The sequence below is a fragment of the Trachemys scripta genome, chromosome 1 (assembly GCF_013100865.1).
Source record: "Trachemys scripta elegans isolate TJP31775 chromosome 1, CAS_Tse_1.0, whole genome shotgun sequence".
Lineage (NCBI taxonomy): Eukaryota > Metazoa > Chordata > Testudines > Emydidae > Trachemys > Trachemys scripta.
Genome location: NC_048298.1, coordinates 137,604,427 through 137,631,020, shown reverse-complemented (window position 1 = coordinate 137,631,020; position 26,594 = coordinate 137,604,427). Strand labels below are relative to the sequence as shown.

General features: G+C 44.9%; 1 protein-coding gene across 1 annotated transcript in view; it reads left to right on the top strand.

Annotated features, from left to right (window-relative positions):
• Window positions 1-610: 610 nt before the first annotated feature.
• The window catches only part of LOC117885324 (transient receptor potential cation channel subfamily V member 6-like), a 44,223-nt gene continuing 18,239 nt past the window's right edge, over window positions 611-26,594 (top strand). Inside the window, exons 1-7 of the mRNA XM_034786605.1 lie at window positions 611-1,297; window positions 17,409-17,506; window positions 18,348-18,470; window positions 20,211-20,351; window positions 21,182-21,280; window positions 21,525-21,700; window positions 24,098-24,244. Coding sequence (XP_034642496.1) covers window positions 1,170-1,297; window positions 17,409-17,506; window positions 18,348-18,470; window positions 20,211-20,351; window positions 21,182-21,280; window positions 21,525-21,700; window positions 24,098-24,244 — 912 coding nt within the window. The 5' untranslated portion in view covers window positions 611-1,169. The remainder of the gene's footprint in view (window positions 1,298-17,408; window positions 17,507-18,347; window positions 18,471-20,210; window positions 20,352-21,181; window positions 21,281-21,524; window positions 21,701-24,097; window positions 24,245-26,594) is intronic.

Genomic DNA, 26,594 nt, shown 5'->3' with positions numbered 1-26,594 from the left:
TAAAGGCTAAGGCTAATCCTGCGCCCACTGAATCATGGCAAAACTCCTATTGTCTTTGTGGATCAGGGCCTTGTTGCAGGGTTTGGCCCATAGTTTCTTTGCTCTCAGGTAATATCCCCTACTGTCTTTGCTCCTGCTTATCAATACCCCAAGCCCATGGAATCATTTTGTGCTTTTTTCCAACAATGAAAGAATAGTACAGACAAATGGTAAATTTCACTCTCCTTACATACATTGTACAGACGAAACAAGGTAGAGAGAGAAAGTAAGAGAGAATGCGGGGGAGGGGGGGAAGGAAGAGGAAAGGGAGGCCTCCGGAGGCTCAAGTCTTTCTATACAAATATCTTTAAACTCTTCTCCCATCTCCTAAAAGATTTGGAGATTGGAAATTATTTTGTATGCGTGCGCGCGGGTTTGTGTGTGTGTGTGAGAGAGAGAGGTGGGGATGGGGCAGGCAGGCCAGCTCCTTAAACACAAGCTGTGTCTGTGATGTGATTTGCGGAGAGGCGAGCTGGGAGGTGTGGCCTCCTTTGTACTGTGCTTTGGTGCCTTCCCAGCAGATAGTATCTTTCAGGACACATTCTCATATGCTCACAGAGCTAGATGCTGCTCTGCCTGATCTGCGCAGCCCTCTGTCTATTTCCAGGTCCCACCGCTCAGATGCACCTTCCCAGAGGTAGCCAGGGGTGGATAAGGAAGAAACTTCTCTAAATCCTAGACTTTAGACATGGAAAAGACATATTAGGAGCTGAAGCCTTAGATATTCCTCAGCAGCTGGGCAGGGTCAGAGCACCTGAAGCATAGGATCCCAAGTGGCTGTCTCCAAATCAGACACACTTTGGGGTGGGTTATTTTGGAGATCAACTCGCTGCTCTCCCTGTTTCGTTTCATTCTGATGGTCGGCGTGGCTCAGGATGATCTGCTAGCCAGAGGTGGTTACTGTTAGAGAGCTTATTTTTTTTACATTTTTCTTTTTGAACTGTTACATCTGAGCTAGTTGCGTATAGGCGATCCCGGGCAGAGTTAATAAGCAGTAGTTGGGAGAGGAGAGTCAGCCCAGGGCCATTCAGTGAGACTGCCTTAAATCTTTCTGGGTGAGGGTTGCTGGCTTCTGCTTTGGTATAGAAGGCTGCTCCAGCTGAAGAAAAGGAGGAGAAAGGAAAAAGACAATGGGGTTGCCTCTGCCTGGGAATAGCAAACCTTTCATCCAGCTCTGGAACATGCTCAGACACAAGTTACAAGGCAAAAAATACTGGGCTCGGCGTCTGGATGAAATCCACCTGCTGCAGCAGAAAAGGTACAGTGTCGCTCAGCGTTCTTGCCTTTTCTCCTCCACATTCTGCTTTCTTTGTTAAAGTTTGTATGTCTCTTTGCCCAGGACTTTCTGACGGTAGATAAAATCAGCGAGTGCTTGCAGCACTTTTCTATTTGTCTCTCTTTCAGATTTTTTTAAGGAGGAATATCTCTGGACTTCAAATTTTATCTCTGCTCATCGGTGAAATGAGTTTAGTGGGTCTCAGTTTCGTCCCCATGAATGCATTGTGTAAGCCTACTGCATAACTGGGCACAATATGCAATTTCTGCTCAAGAGGGATGCAGCGCTAGAATAGCAGGGGGTGTGTTAGGATAGAGAGGCATCGGCAGAACTGTGTGAAGTTCCCAGGACTGGAATTGCCAGGGGGAGCTCTGTAGGGCAGTATTGAAGGGAATCGGGACAACTGATTGTAGTTCCCAAGGCTGGAATAACAAAGGGCTGCAGGATAGGTGTGGGATCCATTGACACATCTGTGTGGGGAGCCCAGGTAGAGATTAGCAGTTGGATTGCTGGAGATCAATATTGAGTTGCATGTTCAAGAACTGTATGTGGGGAAACACACAGCATATGTCTGCATTATGCCTGCCTGTGACTAGTAGTATCTGCTCCTTGCTTTCACAAGTACTGATTTCACTCCCTTAAAAATATGTCATTTATGCTCCCTCTCCAACTGCCATTCAGAAAGGTCATGTCAATATGAAAGTGTTTTTGTGCAAAACATCTTATGAAGCATCAGCATGAAATTCATGTACTTGCTAATTGTGTGTGTGTTAGTGCTGCCATAACTGCTTGCTTTGAAAAAATGATGGCTTGTTTCAGAGGAATTGCTTCTTACCTCCCTGAAACCCTTTGCCTTTCTTTTCTCCCTGAGCACAGCTGGTCCAAAGCATTGTTGTCCTGCACCCTGCACAGCCACTTGTGCCAAGTGGGTATAAAATGCTACTGGATCAGGCTGATGTTTTGCACCCACTTGGCACAGTCATAGGTGACTACCCAAGGTGCAGAGCAGCAATGGGCTTAATCTTCTTCTCCAGGGGGAGTTATAGGTGCTCAGAACTTGTCTGTATGAACTATATTGCCCATCACCTTAGTAAGTGTTGGATCAAGCTCTTTGCTGCTGATGGTGCCTTTCTCTTGTTGTATGAAGAGATGCAGGAGATGCAGCTGCATTTCAGCAATGAGGATGAAGTGTACTCTGTTCATGCTCAGTTTGTGGAGCTGTGGGATTTTTCTATAGCAGACCTTTACAGAGATGACAGTCTTTAGGCTGATGTGTTGCACACGTTCACTTAGAGAGCTCTAAGAGCTTCTGAGAGCTTGTTTTTCATAGTTGCCTGTGAAAGCCCTCTTCTTACATAATTTCTGAATGTTCATAGAGATCCAAACAGCCTTTCGGCTTATCCCTTCCAAATGCACACACTTGATAGTTGTGGGGGGATGTGAACATTCCTTCCTTTCCAATACCCCTTCTATACAGCTTACGTCACTTCTATAAGCAACACTGGCATACAGTAAAGTCCCCACAGGGAGTTATACCGGCATAGCTATGGCAGATGCACTATGTTTATACCACTAGAGTTCTGCCAGTCACTTTCCCCATGGAGAGAAGCCCTGAGTCTCATCTTTAAACCTTTATTCTCTCCCTTTATTATTATTGTTATTATTTGTATTAAAATAGCAAGACCGCACTGTGCTAAGCACTGTACAATCAGAGAACAAAAAGATGGCCCTTAGAGCTTAACCTCCTAGCAGCTGAATAAGGTGCCACTGAATTTGATCAAGCCTTTAATACAAAATGTTACGGAGAGGTAATATTACAGAAGAGAGAGAAAATGCTTTTAAAGGTAGAAAAGTTTTAAGTCATACTAGCCTGTGGAAATCTTTTTCTCCCCAAATATATCTAGCCCCTTCCTTTGGGGAGAGGGAGGGAATGTTTTACAAGGAGGCTGCTTTGTGGATTTGAGTTTTGTAATCCATGTATAGGCAGAAATGAAGGGAAACCAGAAATCTTCCAATTTGGTGACTTACTTATTGAACTGTCCCTAGAAATCCTTCACTGCTCCCAAGTTTTTGGAAAAAAACTAGTGTAAGCCAGTGAGGCTTGCACTGCATTTGGGTAATTTTGTTTTTGCGGTCTTGGTGGTCAGATACTGCCCCGGACTATTCTTGATTAACTTGTTCTACCACTACAATAGAAAACACATACTGGATAGACAGTAATATTCTCCTTTTCCTTGCACTCCAAACTATCCCATTATAATCAGTGCTGAAACTAGTGCAGAATTTGGCTCTCTTTGTCTGTCTAGTCCACAATTCTATCTCAGATAGCAGCTGATTTTATAATTTGCCTTGTTGTGTAATATTTGTATGATGGGACAATAACAGAATTTCTTCCTGATCTCTTCCAGTTGACAAGCAGAGGGATTGAGAGCTGTAGTAATTACTCATGTGTGTCCATCCTTCTTTGAATCTTATTGAGCTATTTCCACAGTTTAATCTTGCATTATATAACAGTGCCCACAGGGGTGACAGAGTGTAGCAAACGTGACAGCATTTCACACTGAGAAAGAAGGGTCTTTGAGTTCACTTTTCCTCTCCCCTGACATTCCTTTACTGCTAAGCAGCATTTCCTCCCCTGCACAGCATGTAACTGGGCATGGGATGCTGGGAACTTGGCAGCTCACATCCATGTGTCTGCTTTGTGAGGTTATCTGTGGAGGTGAACTCTGAAATTTGCATAGGATTTAGGTGTATTACCTTATAAAAAGCCAGTATAAAGGAGATGTGCAAGAATGCAGCAATTACCATCCCATCACGTTAATGAGTCACACTGTGAAATGGCTGAAAATAATTATGGAGAAGGTGGAGGGGGGGCGGGGGTGGACTGTAGCATCAGGTATGAAACAAACAATTTGGGTTTATGCCAAGAAAGTTAATAATGGATGCAGTGTTTTCAGCCCAAATAGTGTAAGAGGCATACAGGGAGAAATGCATGGAGCTGCACTGAGTGTTTGTGGATTTAGAGAAGGCTTATGACAGTGTTCCTAGAAAATTGTTCTGTATGTACTGGTCAGAGTGCTGGCCAATGATGAAGAGAGGAAAAAACTACTTCACACTCCCAAAATGGCAATGCTCAGGTGGACACCGGACAAGATGAGAGCTGATTGTCTATGCAACAAAACAGTATGAGCCATAATGCAGATAGGCCCCATCATGGAAAAGCTGAGGGAGTATCAACTGAGATGGTTGGGTCATGTGAAGACCTAGAAAAAGGTGGTTCACGATGCTGAAGGAGGACATGAAGAAGGTTGGTGTCAGCTTGGAAGAAGCACTTGACAAGAATGCTTGGAGATAAAGAACAAAAGTCTCCAACCCCAACTGATGGGACATGGTAAAGGCGAAAAAGGAGAACTGATAAAAAAGCAACATTTAGCCTGGGATTTTAGCGAGCTAGGAGCTAAAAATAATTCAGATTAAAATAATACCTATTTTACCTCATGGGACATTGTGAGGCTTACCGTAATTAATTTATGCGTGTGAAAAGACTTTGAGATCATCAGTTAAAAAGCACACTAGATATTAAAGGTATAATTATAATTACATGTAAATGGCATGGGGTGTTATAAAGATTCTATTGCCATGAGTTTGGGACAACCTGCATAACTTGCAGAGAGATATGCAGGTCATTCTGAAGTAGTCGCAATAAGAAGTTTATACCCCTCTACACCACCACCTATCTTGGTAATGTACATATTTGCCTTAGTTTACTGGGGAGGGTGGTTGTGTGGCTCTTTAGTCTCAGATAATTCAAAGGGGGTGGCAATCTAAGGGGAATCACACACCTACAGGAACTTGGTACAATATCTCAAGAATAGCAGCAGTATTTATTTGATCTTAGCTGGCTTTCTCCAGGATAAGTAATAAATTTATACAAAATCTCTGGAATCTGCTTATAGAAACTACGCCATAAGACAGTGGTTCTCAAACTTCCATACTGGTGACTCCTTTCAAATAGCAAGCCTCTGAGTGCGACCCCCCCCCCTTATAAATTAAAAACACTTTTTTATATATTTAACACCATTATAAATGCTGGGTGGAAAGCGGGGTTTGGGGTGGAGGCTAACAGCTCGCGACCCCCCATGGAATAACATCGCGACCCCCTGAGGGGTTCTGACCCCCAGTTTGAGAACCCCGCCATAAGAGAATTCCACTGAACACCAAAAAAAAATTCCAATACATAAAACTTGGGTATACAGTGCAGGCGAGAAGTTAGAACAAGCGGGTGACTGGGAACCAGGACAACTGGGTTTCTTTCCATTTCTTCTACTGACTCACTACATGACTTTGGCTGGGAAAATCATTTCACCTCTGCACGCTTCCCATTTGCCCCATCTGTGCCATAGGAACAGTAATGCCTATTGTACCTCATGGAATATTGTGAGGCTTAATTAATTAATGTGTGTAAAAGGTCTTTGAGATCATCTGTTAAAAGGCACAAAAGGAATTAAAGGCATTATTATAATTACATATAAATAGCATGGGGTGTTATAAAGATTCTGTTGCCATGAGTTTTGGGACAACCTACCTAAGTTGCAGAGAGCTATGCAGGTCATTCTGAAGTAGTGCCAATAAAAAGTTTATACCCCTCCCACCATCAACGCATCTTGGTAATGCCACATATTTACCTTGCTTGGTTTATTGGGGGGGGAGGGGAATTGTGTGACTCTTTAGTCTCATCCATGCAGTTTTTTTCCATTTGAAGTACTTTAATTACTATGTACTCCGTGTCATAGCTGTATGAAATAAGCTCTGCTTTATGTCATGAGATTGGATGGCTCAGGATTTGTGACGGGATACACAGCGTCTTTTGCCCCTAAGTCAATGGATCCAATCTGCCCTACGCCGGTGGCAACAATAGCAATAGTATTTTTCATCTGTAGATCTCAATTCAATTTACAAAGGAAGTTGGTAATGTTTTAGAGATTGAGAAACTGAGGCACATGACTGGCCTAAGGTCACCAACAAAGCCAGAAACTGAACCCAGGTTTTCTGAGTACCACTCCAGTACTCTAGCCACTAGTTCACAGTGTCTGAAAGTTAGTATCAGCCTTTGGCTTTTCATTGGCCTAAGTGAAATGATCAGTGACTTAAGGCCTAAATGTGCCAATGAGCTAAAGCTACATTCCCCTGGAGTCAGTCACAGTGTTTACAGAACACAAACAAATGGCCTGTCACTCAACCTACAGGCTGTGTGATAGGCACCTCTCTTCTTACATCTCCTGTGTCTGCACCCCAATGAAAACATTAGGCCAAGGTTTTCAGAAGTAGTAAATAAGTGACCTGATTTTCAAAGGTGCTGAGCAAGCAGCCTTCGCTGAAGTCAGTGGGAGTTACGTGCTCCACATCTGTGAACATTAGTCCTCTTTTTTTTTTTTTAATCTAAATATGGACTTAGGAGCTTAGCTCTATGCAGCCAATTTTTTTAAATCTTGGCCTTCATGTTTTCTCTGGGAAAGGAGTGGAAGTGCTTCTCCACCACAAGCAGCTGTCAGGGAAGTGGAGCTGTTCTAGGACTGGGTGGTAAGGTTAATGAAGAAGACCTCCAAGGAAGATATGTGGGTCCTGTGATTCAGATCTAGCTGGTTCTTACTGAGGGGGTTAAGATTTGTGTTGAAGGATGGGAGATAAGTTTCAGAGAACAATTTAAACTTGCTATTGTCTTGGTGAATATATAAAGGATCCATGATGAATTGCTGGCCCAGCTTTAGTCTCTCAGTACACACTTTAGGTCCCCTAGTGGAGGAGTCCTGGGATGTGGTTCCTGACTGGATATTATCCCTGGGGAGGAGTTTCTGTTTGTAAGCAGGGTGGGTAGTTTAACCTTCAAAGGGGGGAAGCCTTGGTTTGCAACTTCTTGTCTGTAAGTATTTGTAATTAGTAACTCAGCAACACAATGAGTTTTATTTATTCTGAGTTTTATTGCTACACTTTGTTTTCACATATTCAGGCTGATAGGCACCTTAGAAATACCTAACATACTTATTGTAACAAACCTGAGGCCACCTAAGATTTCAAATTTGTCACTGTGCTGGAACACTATGGCTTTTTGGTGCTTACAAGTGACAACGGGAATAAAACATGGATTCTTAGCCTCCTGCCCAAAAGCACAAGCCCCAACACTTGAACTACAGGAGAATCTCTGTTTGCATCAGAATGGGGTTTGACATGCAGTTGGGCTGTTCTCCATCTCTCTCTCTTTCTCTCTCACTCACATGCAGTTCCCAAGCTTTTTCCTTGAAGCCTCTGTTCCAAAGCATTGAAGTTTGGGTTCCCCGTCCCTTAGTCCCATGTCTCCATGCCTCAAATGGTTACCCATTCATCTACTCTCCGTTCTTTCCCTTCTCATCTTGGCTTTCTAATAGAAAAGTAGTTTTGCTCCTTTTCATATTTTTTTGCCTTTCTCATCATTCTCTAACTCACCTGAAGGCTACATGCTGCTGGACAAGTGGAGGAGGGAGTTTGGTGGGAGGAAGGGGAGGAGTGTCTGTTGGTGATTTCATAGTGATGAGCTGCTTCTGCTCTCATGGCTGTGCTGAGGACCATGGGTGCAGAGGAGTGAAGCTTGGGCCAGTGGGCTACTTCTGAATCTGTGTGTTAGCCCTGTTTATGTTAGAGCTGTGCATGGTATTACATACTACCACAGGAGCAGGGAGTAAAGGCTGGTAGGTTTCAAGATTCTGTCTAATGCTTTATCTGCAGCTGTCAGAGGTGCAGCAGGAGTGTGGGGGTGGATCCAGCATCAAGGACCTCTTGCTGCTCCTCTTTTCAGATCTCATCCTTTGGACTAGTCTGATGCCCCTGTGGTGGGGCCGGTCTCAGGTGTAAAACCCCTGACTACACACTAGCTGTTTTGTTTCATTTCAATCAATACACTGGCTTTGCAAATATAAATTCTTTATTTTCAAAAAAATCCCATAAAGCCAAATTCCCCTGGGGTAAACTGCACTGAATTCTATGGGGTTACCTTAGGGATGGTTTGGGCCCATATTCTTTCCCTCCTTATCCTGTCAGCCAGGGTTCAGCTTGAAAACTCTTTAAAGAACTGGCGAAGAAGCTGTCAGTACAGATGGAAGACACCCCCTCTTGTGCCTTAGCAGAAGATGTTTGTGAAATCCCGTGTTTGGAACCATTTCTATTAGGAGGATATAGTGACTCTCCCACTCAGTAGTTGACCCACATGCTCCAATCCTTGCTATTTCCTGTTGGGTTTTCCCCTGCTCCTTACTTCACCCCCATCCAGCTGATGAAAAACAAAGTGTGACTTCTGCAATTTATTACTGAGTCATTTACTAATAATTGTATTTAATAAATACTGCATAGCCTTGATACACAGGACACACAGACTCGAGGAGCACCTGCAAACAGCCACATTCCTTCCTTCCCTCGCTACAAGGAATCCAGTTTAAGTTTCAAGATCTTCCTCATTGCCCACACTACACTGTGGTGTGGTGGGGTTGTGCTTGCTTATGGGACAATCCCAGTGCGGTCTTATAAAGGGGTGTTCACTAATGAAGGACAAGTCTTAGCAGCTCCCAGGAGACATCCTCAATTTCCTCGGCTTTTCCAAACCTCTGGAGTCTGAGCAAGCAGGCTAGAAATCCTGGGCGGGAACTGGTTTCCCTTTGTGAAATTCCCTGCTCTTGCCACTGGTCAGACCAGAAATACTTGTAAACAGCCTTCCTGTCTTCCAATCATGTAAAGTGGAGCCAGAGGAGGCAGCTTAGTGAAACAGAGAGTAAAAATTAGTTAGCATTTAAAATATTCCAAAAATAATTAATATTTTCACCTGGCCCAAGGTTTGGTGACTTTTTTTGGTTTGTTTTTCACATTATCTGAACTGGTTCACCCCATTCCTGATATTTACACACTTGGAGCACTGCTGTAGCTTATAAAAGTCTGGTTCATAGTTATAATTATATGGTTTGGATGACAGCCAATTTCCCCTGTTAGGTGCCAGAAAATTAAATGAGGATGCATGTGGAGCAAGTATGTAGACCATGGCTTTAGGAGGTAGGTGAAGTTGAGGTAGTATAGTTCAATGATTACAGAAGGGAAGTAGCTGTCAAGATTCTAGTCCTGGCTGAGTTACTGATTTTCTTGTGGATAAGTCACAGGAGGGATAGCTCAGTGGTTTGAGCATTAGTTTGCTAAACCCAGGGTTGTGAGTTTAATTCTTGAGGGAGCCACTTAGGGATCTGGGGCAAAATCAGTACTTGGTCCTGCTAGCGAAGGCATGGGGCTGGACTCAATGATTTTTCAAGGTCCCTTCCAGTTCTAGGAGATAGGACATCTCCATTAATTAAAAAAAAAAATTAAGTCCACATTTTCAAAAAATGGCCACTGATCTGGGTGCCCAACTCAAGACCCCTAAAATTAGAGGGTATTTTTGAAAAAAATTGGTCTAATCTTTATAAAATGAGGATAATAATTAATACTTGGCTGTCTCTCAGAGGCTTCATTAGTAGTTTGCAAGGGGTATACAGATCCTAGTATAAAAGGTGCTACAAAAGCTCATCTGCGTCCATGCCTTCCCAGAACAGTCTGTTGCCCAATCCTCCCTTCTCCTGCAGTTCATTCTAGCAGTCCAAATGCCTTCTTAGCCGTGCTTTGGGGGGTTAGACTTTTCCAGGAGCACAGGATCTTCCTGGGCCAAAATCCTGACAGCACTACATCTTGCAACCTTGCTTCACTTGTGTTGAGTCCTGCAGGTTATGTTCCTGAAGTGTGATTTCCTCCCCCCCTTGTCTGGTCCTAGCCATAATGTCATCAAGTCCACCTGCTTTAAGCAACAACATATACAGGTAGGCTAAACAAAGCATTCTTGTAACTGAATATGTGCTAGGGATCAGAAAGACACGTAGAAGATCACACTTTAACCACTCCCTGGCTTATTCAGGATTGTTCCCCATAGTCTGTTCTCCAGGGCTTTGTTCATCCTTGTTTTCAATAACTCAGGCAATGAGGCTCACACTGCTTCCTCAGTGACAGGAAATATTTCCTGATATTCAGTAGGAAACACACCTCTTTGTTCATTTTCACCACTTTATTCCAAGTCCTAGCTGTACTCAATTCCTCCCTTCCCTGCTGTTTGCAGCCATCAAATATGCGTAGGTAGTTACACACACACACACATGACTTAATCAAACTATTCATTTTTTCCACTTATTCTTCTAATGTTTCCTGATTTTTCTTTCTTCTCTGAATTCCCTCCAGTTTATTAACATCCTTCTGGCACAGAGATACCCAAAATTCAATGTCACATTCCAGGTGTGACTAGACAAGAGAACGAAAAAGTGGATTTCAAAAGAGTTTTTAGTTTCAGGGCTCTAAGGTGGTACTACCAACAGAGAGACTGAAATAAAAAAATTGCATCAAGAAATAAATCTGATTTTTACACTTCACAATGTCTCCAACTTAAAACATTAGTTTCCTTGCAAGTTCCCTGTTAATGGTGTGGTGTGGATTTTCATGTCAGTTCTCCATTCAACGGGTTGTTGAGAGACCCCGGCTGTGTGCTACTTCTCATCTCTGTGACTGTCCATTCTAATAATCAGAGCGGGTTGCAAGGTGATTTTTGTGAACAAACAAGGCTACTTCCTTCCATTATGATTCGATGGGCTGTATTATTCATAAGTAGCCTGGTGACTGACCATGGGTGTATTGGTGAATATGTTCTTGAGTCCCAAATGTTTCAAGAATTTTAAAATCCAGAAATTCATCCCGCAGAGTGCATAGTTCATTATCAGCTATTTCTGTATTTAAAATGGTTTGGGCATCCCATCAGGGAGTGGAAATGATACCATAAGACTTAACAGTATGTAACGCATTGGCCACTTTGTAATGCCCCACCATGGGTCATCAGAAGTGATAGAACTACTTAAACTAAAGGAGAAGTTTTGCTAGATGCTAACATTAGTAGTTGGTTATCCTGTGTGGACTACCCACTAGAGGCTCCTCATGAATAGTGAAGAGTTGAAGAAAATAGTATGCAAACACTGCATAGGCTGAAATTTGTTCCCATAAACCACTGATTGAATACATTCGCAGAAACCAGGGCTGGATATTGTATGATTCACAAACAGAAAATGGGTAAACTCATTGGATAATGTGTTCTGACAAATTCCACCAGTTTCTATTAACAATATGAAGCACCTTTTGTTTTGTGCAGCACCTTTCATACAAACAGAGCCCTGAACCCACAGAAACCTTAGAGCTAAATAGTAAACCATGGGAGATGGAGGAAATCTAAGAGTAATAGACTCGGGACGTAACATTAAAATTGTCCTGAACTCTATGATTTTGATTTACAGGGGTTTGTGCCATCTTACTTTCATTTTGAATTTCAGGCTACAAGGATCTCCACCAACAGTGGTTAGATTATGAGAAGAGACAAAGAGGAGCCAGTGCCATATAAGAGACAAAAGAGGCTGGATTCTGCTCTCACATCAGCATGACTCTGGAGTAACTCCACAGTCATCAGTGGCACTTACTCTCACTAGTACACCAGTGTAAACAAGATACAATATGGGCTAAGGCCTCTTTTAGGTAAATCAGAATAAGTGTAATGAATAAATAAATGGAGATATCCTATCTCCTTGAACTGGAAGGGACCTTGAAAGGTCATTGAGTCCAGCCCCCTGCCTTCACTAGCAGGACCAAGTACTGATTTTGCCCCAGATCCCTAAGTGGCCCCCTCAAGGGCTGAACTCTCAATCCTGGGCTTAGTAGGCCAATGCTCAAACCACTGAGCTATCCCTCCCCCCCAATACATTACACACGTGTAGAGATCTGACAAAGTTACAGAGTTTGGATCCAGACTCAGATCTAAATTGGAACTCACCCAATGAGGATTTCATTACCAGTGTTGCCAGATCTCACAATGTCAACATGAGTTTAGTGATACTTGGCCTTTTGTCTTAAAGCTCCAGCTCTTGGAGTCAAGTGACTCTGACAAACTTGGATTTCTTTTCTTTTTTTTTTTTTTTAAGTAAGTTTCTAGGCCTTGTGGTTAAGGAAATAAAAAAATATGTTCTGAGTGCACCTCAAAGGCTCAGAAACCAAGAAGCCAAAAAAAAAAAATCCAAAATTAGTCTTTAAAAAAATCACGATTTTCTGGATGTCTGATGCATGATTTTTGAACACTTGGGGTTTGCCAATACTAGGTTCTTGTTTGGGCCTGCTATATGGAGGCATGAAAGTTTCAGTTCATCACAGTGTGAACGGTTTGGGTCTGGTTATTTTTTTTTAGACCCAGGAGACATCTGACAATGTAATAATTTGGTATAATGGGGAATCTTCAGTCCCATCTAGTGAAAAGTTAAATTTAAAACTCTGCATGTGGGGTGGGGAGGAGTGGGGTAGAGAAGGGAGCTTGCAAAGGGCTTGGGAAGTGATTAGGTGAGGGGAGACCAGCTCCTTCTAGTCCTCTGTATGCATTTGTATTTCTCTGTGTGTGCTTCTTTCATTCATTATCCAGAAAACTGTGATCATTAACCCTTCAGTCTCAGGGCTCCTTAATCCCCCTGGGAAACCGGATACTTCTTCCTTACAAATGGGTCTGAGCTCTAGCCTGTCTCTGTCACAAGGTAAACCTTTTCCTGCCCCCTCCTTCAGAGACTGAAGCCCACATTGTAGGATTAAAGTAACACTCCTGTTGACTATCCTTGACCCCTTTCTACTGAGATTCCCAAGGCTGGATAGAGCCAGCCGCTTCTTACTCTCAGGTTGGAGGGACACAGGGCAGGATGAGATCTTCAAGGGGTGGCCTGTGGAATTTCCCCAGCCTTCAAGAGCAGTGGTCTCCAAACTTTTTTGATCACACACCCCTATCAGTAGGGTTACCATACGTCTGGATTTTCCCGGACATGTCCGGCTTTTTGGGCCTCAAATCCCCGTCCGGGAGGAAATCCCCAAAAGCCGGACATGTCCAGGAAAATAGGGAGGGAGGGGCTGGCGGTGCTCGGCTGGGGGCTGGAGCCACTGGGGCTGGCGGTGCTCGACTGGGGGCTGGGGATGTGGGGCCGGGGATGCAGAGCTGGCGGTGCTGGGCTGGGGCCGGCGGTGCTGGGCTGCTGGGGGCCGGGGCCGGCGGTGCTGGGTTGCCAGGGGCTGGGGGCCGGCGGTGCTGGGCCGCCGGGGGCTGAGGGACGGCGGTGCTGGGCCGCCAGGGCCGGGGGGGTCGGGGGCCGGGCCCCAGGGCCCTAGCCGAGCCGGGCGGGAGACGCCGGGACCAGAGCCTCTTGGCCTGGGCCGGACGGCCGCTGGAAGGAGCCGCTCGGCCGGGGGGGCCGGACTGGGCCACACCTCCTCGTGCCCCCCAGCCCCAGCTTACCTGCTGCCTGCCTGCTTCAGACTTCCCACGAATCAAATGTTCGCGGGAAGCAGGGGAGGGCGAGGGGCAGGGGGGCGAAGTGTTCAGGGGAGGGGGCGGAGTTGGGGCGGGGCCAGGAAGGGGCGGGGCTGGGGCAGGGGCGGGGCTGGGTGGAATTGGGGTGGGGCCGGGGCCCCGTGGAGTGTCCTCTTTTTGGACACTTAAAATATGGTAACCCTACCTATCAGTAAAAAATTTTTGAGCATGCACCCCCTGCCGCGCCGGCTCTACCATTTTTGCCAGAGCACAAAAAAAAAAAAAAAAATGGCGCTCGGACTCCCGCCAAACTAAGGGAGCAAAAAAAAAAAAAGCGTTCCCCCAAAGATCCTCTTGCGCACCCCCTGCGGAGCATGCACCCCACTTTGGAGATCACTGCTCTAGAGAGGTGGAGGGGCTGCACTATGACTCATTCCTCACACTGTCCCTGCAGCTCCCAATGAGTGCAGCAGTTCTGCCTTGGGAAGAATGCTGGTTTGGCAGCCATTCATGCTTGGGGCTGGTGGGGCTTTCACTTACTACTGGCTAACTCACTGAGCATATTTCCCCTTTTGCTTATTTCTCAGAATGTTTCTTATCATGTTTGCTAATTACTGAATGTAGATGTTGCCATAAGACCTAAGACCATTGGTCCATCTTGGCCAGCATCCCATTGCCTGGTGTACTGGATCAGATTGATGGTCCTCCTCATCTTGAATCAGCAGTGAGCTACCGTACGTGAAAACAGCAATAGCAGTTGGCAGACTGGGCCTGCAGCATCCCCCCACCAGTTCAAAAATCCTGAGATCAGCTTAAAAATTATGAGATGTTTTAAAATAATACATTTGGGGTTCTTTTTCTTTGCCTCCTGGCTTTTGAATCTTTAGGGGACACTTGGGTCATTTTTTAAACTTTTCCCTGCAACCATGAGGGCTAGAAACTTGCTGTTTTAAAATCAAATACTGGGAATTTCACATCATCATGTGCCTTGCACAGCTGGGGCTAGAGAAAAGAACCAAATATTGTAAGACAGATGATAAAATTGTGGGAGTTGGCTGCACCCTCTTGGCAAGGCTCTATGAAGTTCAGGAGATTGATCTCATCATGGGATCCTGCCACAGATGAAACCCAGGGCACTGTGCGGATGCAGGTTCTTAGTCAACCCAAACAAATCTGATGAAATAATCAAGAACCTGGGGTGTGGGTAAAACCAGCCAAGGACATTCTTCTCCTACAATTGTGCCATTTTATTTTGAGCTTGTTTTATTTTAAGTAGTCATGGGATAAGAGGGAAGATCCTTTCATGGACTGAGAACTGGTTAAAAGACAGGGAACAAAGGGAAGGAATAAATGGTAAATTTTCAGAATGGAGAGGGTAACTAGTGGTGTTCCCCAAGGGTCAGTCCTAGGACCAATCCTATTCAACTTATTCATAAATGATCTGGAGAACGGGGTAAACAGTGAGGTGGCAAAGTTTGCAGATGACACTAAACTGCTCAAGATAGTTAAGACCAAAGCAGTCTGTGAAGAACTTCAAAAAGATCTCACAAAACTAAGTGATTGGGCAACAAAATAGCAAATGAAATGTAATGTGGATAAATGTAAAGTAATGCACATTGGAAAAAATAACCCCAACTATACATACAATATGATGGGGGCTAATTTAGCTATAACTAATCAGGAAAGAGATCTTGGAGTCATCATGGATAGTTCTCTGAAGACGTCCACGTAGTGTGCAGTGGCAGTCAAAAAAGCAAACAGGATGTTAGGAATCATTCAAAAAGAGATAGAGAATAAGACGGAGAATATCTTATTGCCCTTATATAAATCAATGGTACACCCACATCTTGAATACTGCATACAGATGTGGTCTCCTCATCTCAAAAAAGATATATTGGCATTAGAAAAGGTTCAGAGAAGGGCAACTAAAATGATTCGGGGTTTGGAACGGGTCCCATATGAGGAGAGATTAAAGAGGCTAGGACTTTTCAGCTTGGAAAAGAGGAGACTATGTGGGGATATGACAGAGGTATATAAAATCATGAGTGGTGTGGAGAAAGTGAATAAGGAAAAGTTATTTACTTGTTCCCATAATATAAGAACTAGGGGCCACCAAATGAAATTAATGGATTTAACATCCATGAAGTTCTTCTTCACACAGTGCACAGTCAACCTGTGGAACTCCTTGCCTGAGGAGGTTATGAAGGCTAGGACTATAACAGGGTTTAAAAGAGAATTAGATAAATTCATGGAGGTTAAGTCCATTAATGGCTATTAGCCAGGATGGTAAGGAATGGAGTCCCTAGCCTCTGTTTGTCAGAAGATGGAGATGGATAGCAGGAGAGAGATCACTTGATCATTACCTGTTAGGTTCACTCCCTCTGGGACACCTGGCACTGGTCACTGTCAGTAGGCAGGATACTGGGCTGGATGGACCTTTGGTCTGACCCAGTATGGCTGTTCTGATGTTCTTATGAGCTTGTTTGATGGCATGTGCTTTACTGGCTCAGTTTCCCGTAGCTGGTATAAACCCAGGCTGCACAATTTCAGTGCTCCATAACTTCCACAATTCCCTTCAGCAATAGGGAAAAGATGTTTATATTAACATTTGGGTCTTTAGCTCCCACACAGCACGAGATACAGTTTAGCTCCTAGTCCAGGGGTAGGCAACCTATGGCACACGTGCCGCCTTCGGCACGCGAGCTGATTTTCAGTGGCACTCATACTGCCCAGGTCCTGGCCACTGGTCCGGGGGGCTCTGCATTTTAATTTCATTTTAAATGAAGCTTCTTAAACATTTTAAAAACCTTATTTACTTTACATACAACAATAGTTTAGTTATATATTATAGACTTATAGAAAGAGACCTTCTAAAAACGTTAAAATGTATTACTGGCACGCGAAACCTTAAATTAGAGTGAATAAATGAAGACTCGGCACACCACTTCTGAAAGGTTGCCGACCCCTGTCCTAGTCCATTAATTGTGCCTCTGGAGCTTTGGGGAGTTGAAGAGGGGGTTTTCCCTTTTATTTCCAAGTGAAGAGACACTATTTGTATAGTGATCCCTGAAATAAAGGGATGTAGTTGCTGGCTTTTTTGCTCCTAAGCTACCTGGACTACTGATAGCTAAGGTCTCTAATGACTGTCAATGCAGTCTCTTAGCCTCTTTCACTGACACACTTTCAAACAAAGAAACTATCTGTTTTAAATGTGGGTAACAGTCTAGAAATTGAAACAGTTTGGGAGTCACTTATTCCAAAGCATAACTGACCCTTTCTCATCTCTTTCCCTCTGCTGCCACCATGTGGTCTCATGTCAATGCCACAAGTACTCCTGTTCTTCTTTTTGCGGATACAGACTAACACGGCTGCTACTCTGAAACATGTCAATGCAGTAAGAGTTGATGATTTCCCAGTTCTTGTTATTCTTTTATTGAGCTCTGTCTCTGTCGTGGTGGTGTTGTTTTTCTTTTTTTGTACAGGGGAGGGAATTCAAAGAGTAGCACCAATGCATAACAAGCACATGACTTACCTATCAGGGTGGAAAGGTGCTAAGCTTGAGGGTTGCTATTGGCTCCAGAAAGCCATGTTGATCCTGAAGAATTAAATTCTAGGTCAGAGAGAAGTGGGTGCAATTGTGGTTTTTAACGTTTGTTTGTTTGTTTGTTTGTTTTTTCTTGGTTGCAGAATCTGGGAGTCTCCACTTCTCCAGGCTGCCAAGGAGAATGATCTCCGGGCCATCAAGAAACTGATCTCTGATGGCACCTGCGATGTCTATCAAAGAGGTAAATTGTCCCCTACTTTCCTGCTCCCTACCCATGACAAGACATGCAGGGCCTGTCAGTGTGAGTCTGTGGTTATTTGTCCTTAGTTTCTTCCTGGGGAGGCCAAGACACTACTGCAGTGTAGGTGTGCACCACTACCTTCCCGTACGTGGTATCAGAACTGCCTGACTGTGTATCCTTAGCCCTTTTACTGCTAACAGCTGAAGGAGAGTGGCCAAGGCCTGGGCTTTTGGAGCAGGAGGAAAGGAGGAACCCAATGGCCTAAGTACTGCAGCAAAGTAAAATTCCTAGTTCAGTACCAATTATTCTATCAAAGAACTATTCAGCTCCTAGATTAATTGTGAAACTTAGAGGTGGAAAAGATTTATTGGGTAATAGTTTGTCTAGACCTCTAGTCTCCCTTGCCATACCCAGCTTGCTGTAGAACTATTCCCTGCAATAAATATCTCCAGCCGTGCTTCCTTCATCACCTTTGAGATACTCTCTTCCACACTGGAATATTATTGTATTACAGTAGTGCCTAGAGTCCACAACTGAAATCAGAGGCCCATTGTGTTAGTCGCTGCACCGATACAGTAAGAAGTAGTCCTTGCCCCAAAGAACTTACAAGACGGGAAGGACAAAGGATGGGATGGGAAACAGAAGCATGGAGAGGGAAAGTCAAGGTCACACAGCAGGCCAGTGGCAGTCAAAAATAGAACCCAGGTTTCCTGAGTCACCCTATTCGCTAGACCTCACTCCCACTCAAAAAGCTCCCACTATTAATATGAAATCTCTGCTCAGCTTTGTCTTATACATATGAATGACTAGATGACTTATATGCTTCTCTCACTCTCTCCAGGCGCAGTGGGAGAAACAGCTCTTCATGTGGCTGCCTTGTATGATAATATGGAGGCTGCTCAGGCTCTGATGGAGGCAGCTCCAGAACTCGTTAATGAGAGGATGACATCGGAGCTATATGAAGGTACCATCACCAAGACATGAGACTGAACTGGGATCCCTCTGGAGGGTCAGGAAATAAATATTACCCAGTGAGGACAATTGGTTAGAGATCTCCTACTTTGCTGTATTGCTAAACTACAGCATTGTGAAACATGTCCACAAATGTTTCCTGTTTGCTTGGTGTAACCTTGGGTTGAACTCTGCACAGGAACACTCACGCAGATACACAAAGACAGGCTCTGATCCCTGTTGGGTCAGCTGGCTGTGCAGTGGAATGTGGAAAATAATTATCATGCTATGTATACTAAATTAGATTTTTGATGTTCAATTATCTGGTCCTCCGTGATCCCAGGGTTAACTCCTCCCTCCCCTTGCTCAACTACTAAGGGAAAGGGCTCTACACCAGCGGGGTGCAAACTATGGCCTGCAGGCCACATCTGGCCTGCAGGACCCTTTCTTCTGGCACCTGAGCTCCTGCCAGGGAGCAGGGTCGGGACAGGCTTATGGAGGAGCCAGCCCAACTCCCCGGCAGCGCGGTGAGCGGGGCAGAGGCTAGTCCCTGACCCCTCCCCTTCTGCTCACCTCCCTCCCTGCCTCCCTCGCAGTCACAGTTCCCCCACCCCAGCACCTGGGCAGCGTGGCTGCAGCTCTGGCCAGGTGGCACGGCTATAGCGCCGCCAGACCTGGTGCTCCAGGGTGGCGCGGTCAGGGGGCGGGGAGCAGGGGGAGTTCTGGGAGGGGAGTGGTCAAGGGGCCTGCTGCCGGGGACAGGGGCAGAGCAAGCCAGGGCCCCCCTCCACCCAAAGCATGCTTGGCCCCTGTCCCCAGCAGCCAAGCCCAGACAGGGAGTGAGACCTGCCTGACTTCTAGGAAGAGCAGCCAAACCAGCAGGGGAAACACACAAGGAAAGGACTGAGCCCCCCTTTCCCACACCCCACAGGTAATGTGGGGCGGGGAGAGCAGGAAGGGTTGGACAGGGGGCCCGATGGGGGTGGTCAGGGAGTGGGGAGCAGGGGGGGTTGGGTGGGGGTTGTGGGGGGCTGGATAGGGGGTCAGGCCATGCCTCACTGTTTGGAGAGGCATAGCCTCCCCCAGCCTTCCCTACCCAGCCCTCCATACAATTTCTGTATCCGATGTGGCCCTAGGGCCAAAAAGTTTGCCCATTCCTGCTCTAAACCATCAAGAGATAGGCAGATAGTGCGGGTAAGAATATACAGCTGAAATTTTTTAAAAGATTTGAAAGGTGCTAAAGGGCCAGATTCAAAAATAGGAAAGGAAAGAATAAGTGCAATTGCAGAAACAGGAATGCCAAGTTAGGATTCAAAACAACAACGTTCCTCTCCAAAATAGTTTTTTTTTAAAAGAGGGGTTTTTACCCCAATCTCCATCTTGAAAATTAAAGATGGTGTCCCTGTCTAGTCACAGCTTAACCTGCTATTCATTCCCTGTGAGAGATACCAGAGTCTTCATCTGAGCATTTGGGCTCTTAGTCCACTTGCCAGATGAGCCTGGCATGTCTCTGCCCCACTGAAAGCCATCGTTCAAACTGCCCACGTGTCTCTTCGGTCTCCACCAGGAAAACATCTCAGATGTGCAGCCTGTGCATATTCTTGGCAAGTGGCAGAACTCTTTCTGGCACATGCCCATTAAACTTCACAACATACACACAATAAACCTGGGCGCAGATTACTGATCTCTGTTTTAATAGCTGGAGGTGGATTTCCCAGAGGATGTGTTTTATTTGGGTGCACATGTGTTGCAGGGCAGACAGCTCTCCATATCGCCGCAGTGAATCAGAACATTAATCTGGTGAAGGCTTTGCTCAAGAAGGGGGCCAATGTCTCCAGCCCACGGGCCACTGGACTCTTCTTCAGGCGCAGCGCCCATAACCTTATCTATTTTGGTACGTCCCTGTCTGCAGCTCCCAGGACAGACTGGGTTTCTTCTGCTCCTCTCTTACTAGAGGATTGGGTGATGGAAGGAGTGTGGGGAAAGCTTGCACTGATGCTGCCCATGCTATACCCACTTTAGATAAATACAGGGCTCAGCTCTCCAGGACTGTCAGTTACACACTTTTTACCAGGCACTCCAATTCCTGTTAAACACAAATCATCCAACAGCAATTCTCTCACCTTACAACTAGCTAAACGGTGTCCCTTCTAAGAGCCTAGGTCTCCCCTAGCTGTGACCCATTCTGTCATCTTGACATTTTTTGTGTGTGTGCGTGTGTCGGGGGGGGGGGGGGATGTGTTTCACTCAGTAGTATGACTTTTTTGAGGTATGGGATTTATTGAACTTCTGGGTAACTCTCTTCCCTTCCCAAGCTCAGACTGATCGGCATGCATAGATTCCCATACATGTCTCCATCTGGCTTGTGTGCTTATTTCCTCGTGGTCTGAGTCTTAGGCTTGGTCTACACTACCCCCCTAATTCGAACTAAGGTACGCAACTTCAGCTACGTGAATAACGTAGCTGAAGTTCGAAGTACCTTAGTTCGAATTAGTTCGAACTTACCTTGGTCCACACGCGGCAGGCAGGCTCCCCCGTCGACTCCGCGGTACTCCTCTCGGCGAGCTGGAGTACCGCAGTCGACGGCGAGCACTTCCGGGTTCGACTTATCACGTCCAGACTAGACGCGATAAGTCGAACCCAGAAGTTCGATTTCCAGCCGTCGAACTACCGGGTAAGTGTAGCCAAGGCCTTATTTTCCCTCTGATTCTTCCTCTTCTTCAGGGGAGCATGTTCTATCATTTGCTGCCTGCATGGGGAGTGAGGAGATCGTCCGGTTGCTCATTGAAAATGGAGCTGACATCAGAGCACAAGATTATCTGGGTAAGAGTTCTGCACGGGCCAAGTGACTTGCATATGGCCAGGTTCTGCCACCCTTACACACTCTGAGCAGTTACTTTACTCCACATGCAGTTCCTGGGAGGGTGCTAGGGAAATGTAAGAAGATGTTAATGTTATCAATCAATAATATGCTCCTTAGTTTTGTTAATCAAGAATTATTTTTAATGCACATCAGCTGTTCTAGTCTGTATCATGTCTTGTGATCCCTACATTGCTTCCTCCATAGGGAACACTATTCTCCACATCCTGGTTCTCCAGCCCAACAAGACTTTTGCCTGTCAGATGTACAACCTGCTTCTCTCCTATGACAAGAGCGATGGGAGTCTGGGAACCCTGGACTCAATTCCAAACAATGAGGGGCTCACTCCATTCAAACTGGCTGGAGTGGAAGGCAACACCGTGGTGAGTTCATGCACAACACTGTTAGCTCTTCACAGAAGACGGCTTTCAGAAATGGGTAGCTCAAGTGTTCTCTGTCTAAGGCGACTGGCATCCAGGTAGCCTATTAATTGTGTAGAAAAGGAATATCAAGTCTTGTCTTCCTTCCTTTGCTGGGTTTCTTCACAGACATGGAGGACCAGGAAACTTCTCTCCCTTCTCTCCATTACCTAGCCTTCATTACTCTTGATGTCATACATTTAGTAATTCTACGGTCAACCACAGTCTTCCAAGAAAAACAGTGTAGACAAGAACTGAATTTCCAATATAAAAACTAGGGCTGTCAGGTGATTAAAAAAATTAGCGCTGTTAAACAATAATATTTAAATCTTTATTTAAATATTTTGGATGTTTTCTTCATTTTTAAATATATTGATTTCAATTATAACACAGAATACAAAGTGTACGGTGCTCACTTTATATTATTATTTTTATTATAAATATGTGCACTGTAAAAAACAAAAGAAATAGTATTTTTCAATTCACTTAATACAAGTACTGTAGTGCAATCTCTTTATCATGAATATTGAACTTACAAATGTAGAATTATATGTACAAAAATAACCTGCATTCAAAAATAAAACAATGTAAAACTTTAGAACCTACAAGCCCACTCTCTCTTACTTCACCCAATCGCTCAGACAAACAAGTTTGGTTACAATTTGCAGGAGATAATGCTGCCTGCTTCTTGTTCAGTCACCTGAAAGTGAAAACAGGCATTCACATGCAGGGCCAGCTCTGGCTTTTTTGCCGCCTTAGGTGAGCCCTAGGCAAAAAAGCCACCCGCCGCCCTCCTCCTCCCCGAGCGCGGCAGGGGAGGGCGCCGAGCCCGGCCACGGGCCCACAATCCCCGACCGGCGGGAGCGCCAGGAGGAGGGCGGAGAGCCCCCGGCGGCCAGAGCGCCGGGGGGAGGGCGGCGAGCCCGGCCGGGGCTCTCCGCTCTCCCCGGCGGCCAGAGCACCAGAGCGCAAGCCCGCCGCAGCTCTCCGCTCTCCCCGACCCGCCGGAGCACCGGGGGGAGGGCGGCCAGCCCGGCCGGGGCCCCGCCGCCCCGCCCCCCTCCAGGCGCCGCCCCAAGCACATGCTTGGTGGGCTGGTGCCTGGAGCCGGCTCTGTTCACATGGCATTGTTGTAGCTGGCGTCGTAAGATATTTATGATGCGCTAATGATTCATATGTCCCTTTATGCTTTGACCACCATTCCAGAGGACATGCGTCCATGCTGATGATGGGTTCTGCTCGATAATGATCCAAAGCAGAGTGGATTGACACGTTAATTTTCACATCTGAGTCAGCAGAAGGTTGATTTTCTTTTCTGGTGGTTCAGGTTCTGTAGTTTCTGCATCTGAGTGTTGCTCTTTTAAGACTTCTGAAAGCATGTCCCACACCTTGTCCCTCTCAGATTTTGGGCAGTACTTCAGATTCTTAAACCTTGGGTCGAGTGCTGTAGCTATCTTTAGAAATCTCACATTGGTATCTTCTTTGCGTTTTGTCAAATCTGCTGTGAAAGTGGTCTTAAAATGAACATGTGCTGGGTCATCATCCGAGACTGCTATAACATGAAATATATGGCAGAATGCAGGTAAAACAGACCAGGAGATATACAATACTCCCCCAAGAAGTTCAGTCACAAATTTAATTAACACATTATTTTTTTAATGAGCATCATCAGCATGGAAGCATGTCCTCTGGAATGGTGGCCAAAGCATGAAGGGGCATACAAATGTTTAGCATATCTGGCACATAAATACCTTGCTACAAAAATGCCATACAAATGCTTGTTCTCACTTTCAGGTGACATTGTAAATAAGAAACAGGTACCTCCCCCGAAGCTCCCTAGGCCGCGGTTCTCCATTCCCGGCCAATGGGAGCTGTGGGGGGCAGGGCCTGGAGATAAGGGAAATGCACAGAGTCCTCTGCCCCCCTGCCCAGGAGCTGCAGGGACGTGCCTGCCGCTTCTGAGAACGGTGCGTGGCCCATGGCGCCACAGGGGGCAATCCTGTGGGCCAGATCCAAAGCCCTGACGGCCTGGATCCATCCCCACATTTCATCCCCAAAATTGCCTTTTCTGTGATTTTATTTTTGCTTGAAGGTGCTAAAAATGACACCTTCTAAGCGAGGGGAGGCTTCAATACTGTGTGTGGGGCAGATGGTTGGATGTAGAGTTTGTTAATGCAGCAACAACCATTTTGTCAATGTCACAGAGAAGCAAACCTTTGAAAGATGTGAAAACTGCAAAAAGACCCAGTGCCAAATTTTAGTGCAGAACTTGTTTTAACCAATTTGGCATATGTGTACTATGAGTTGCATGAATTCTTGGGCATTGACTGATTCCACACCATCCCTTTCCTTGCTCCTCAGATGTTTCAGCACCTCATGCAGAAGCGAAAGCACACTCTGTGGACTTTTGGCCCCATGACTTCTGTCCTCTATGACCTCACAGAAATTGACTCCTGGGGTGAAGATCAGTCCTTCCTGGAGCTCGTTGTCTCAACCAAGAAAAGAGAGGTACACTGGGGGGTCAGAGTCTCTGTACAGAAAGTGTTTGTTTTGAAAAGAGAAATCCAACTGGACACTGAAAGTTCCAGCTGTGCAGCTATTCCATATAGTCCACAAGGTCTGGCACTTCTTGCCCATTTGAGACAGGGAACAAGTGAAATGCAGCAAACCCTTTGTGACACAGCAAATATGATTCTACACAGCAGTTACACCATAGACTTGCAGTTTGCGAGGATGGTTTAAAGAATGTTGCCTTAGGCCCTGTGCCATGTTCAATATGCCCAAGGATGCTAATACTACAGGAGGCGATGTCGCTGATTCAGCAGAAGGTGCTCTCTGATTCTGTAGTCTCAAAGACATAAATAAGAAGTATTCTGTGCAGCTGCAATACTCCTTGCCTATATCATGGGGTGTTGTGAGCTTTTCCTTAACGATTATTGAGGTGCTGTGAGATCCTGGGATGGAAGGTGCTTTAGAAATGCAAAGTTTGATTATTCGGTCCCTCATTAACTAACATTCCAAATTATCTTCAGAAACCAAAATGGGTAAGACCCATCCAGGTTTGATGTTGGGGAAAAAAAGATACCCGCCAACAACAGGTTTCCTTACAGAGAAAACACAAACATCTTCAAGGCTCAGTTAGTGTCCTAAAGCATTAATTGTAATGACATCAACAAATAATGAGCTAGACCTCCTAATATATGGAAAATATCAATAGATACTGAAATTATAAGAAGGGGAAACAAATCCAGCACATTGTTAGTTATGTTATGTAATTTCCATACAGCAAAAGTCTAGAAACACTTATGAAATAGATAGTCCTAGATCAAAATTATTGATGACTTTTCCAGCTACTAGAAGCCCTGGGAAAATATGCTGACCTCACTATGTTTTTTAAATATATTCAGAATCCCTTAAATCCCTGCACGTGTTGGTATCTGTGAGCATTTAGAGGACAGTATACATTATGAAATGGATCTATAAAAACTACCTGAGAGCCAGTCCAGGAGACTAATTCAAACATTTAAAATACATTCTGATGACTCCCTCTCTTCCAAAGACATGCATGCATTTGCAGATCCACAATTCTTGATGTCATAAGCTAAATAATGTCGAGAAAGCTATTTTCCCAAATAGAGGAAAACATGATGGGCTCATACTAGGCAATAACTCTCTCTCAAACAATGAAAATTATATTTTTTTGTCAGAATTTGCACTAACAGACTAGCCCTTCTTTTTCTATCCCATACATATATGGATCATACTGTTAAAGTACTATTTCCCATTCACACCCTTCTGTAACTTACTCACCCACTTTTGCTCTGCTGTAACTCCATTATTATAAGTTATTTGCACTGCAGTAGTATCTCGAGGCTCCAACTGAGATCAGGACCCTATTGTGCTAGGCACTGTACAAATACATAGTGAGAGATAATCCTTGTCCTTTCACAGTTTAAAAGGACAAGAATGGGAGAAATGTTTATGTCCGGCAGCTAAGGCACAGAGAGATTACAGGTAAAATTTTAAAAAACCACTTAAATTCCATTTGAAAATGGGCCTTAGGCTCTTAAATCACTTAGGTGCTTTTGACAATTTTGCACTAAGTGCATTGCCCAAGGTTGCAGAGGAAGTCAGTAGCAGAACCTGCACTTACACTCAGTTCAGTGAGATATAGACATCAGTTGAGTTACTTTTGGTTTACATTGATGTGAGAGGAGAATCAGGCTCTGGGCAAGGGATAGGAGGGTCAGGAGAAGCTAAGTATCCTCATCTTAGACTCCCTTATATTCATTTAGGTTCAGCTCCATACTAGGCTCACAGAATCCTCACCTCTGCTACCATAACTGGACTAGTTCAATATCAGTGATACACTGCCATCATTTTAGGCAACCAGAGGATTTTAATAAAGCTTATTATAGATTGTTTTCAAGACAAAAGCCTGTATTCAGGTGAATATTTGTAATTTGTGTATGAAATAGAAATTATTCTATGTACTGTGGCTACACTACTAATTTATACTCGCGCTAGCCTGATGAGAGCTAGTGTGTACGCAAACAGGGAAATCGCACCCCTAGCTCAGAGTGTAGACGCAGACTTAAAGTTCCCTCATGCCCTTTGATCTACCTCTCTTTCAAAGTAGAGTAGATCACAGTGCACTAAGGAACTTTTAGTGCACGGTACAGGTACAGGATCCATATACCCAGTTAGTGCGCTGTAGATTGACAGCCCAGCTTCCCACACACTTAACTCATCATCTAGACAAGTACTTAGATTCACACCTACTTACCAGCATGTAACTTAGCTATGCACACCCCACACACAGCACCCACCAGGTCTAAGCGAGTCTAAGCTGGAGTGA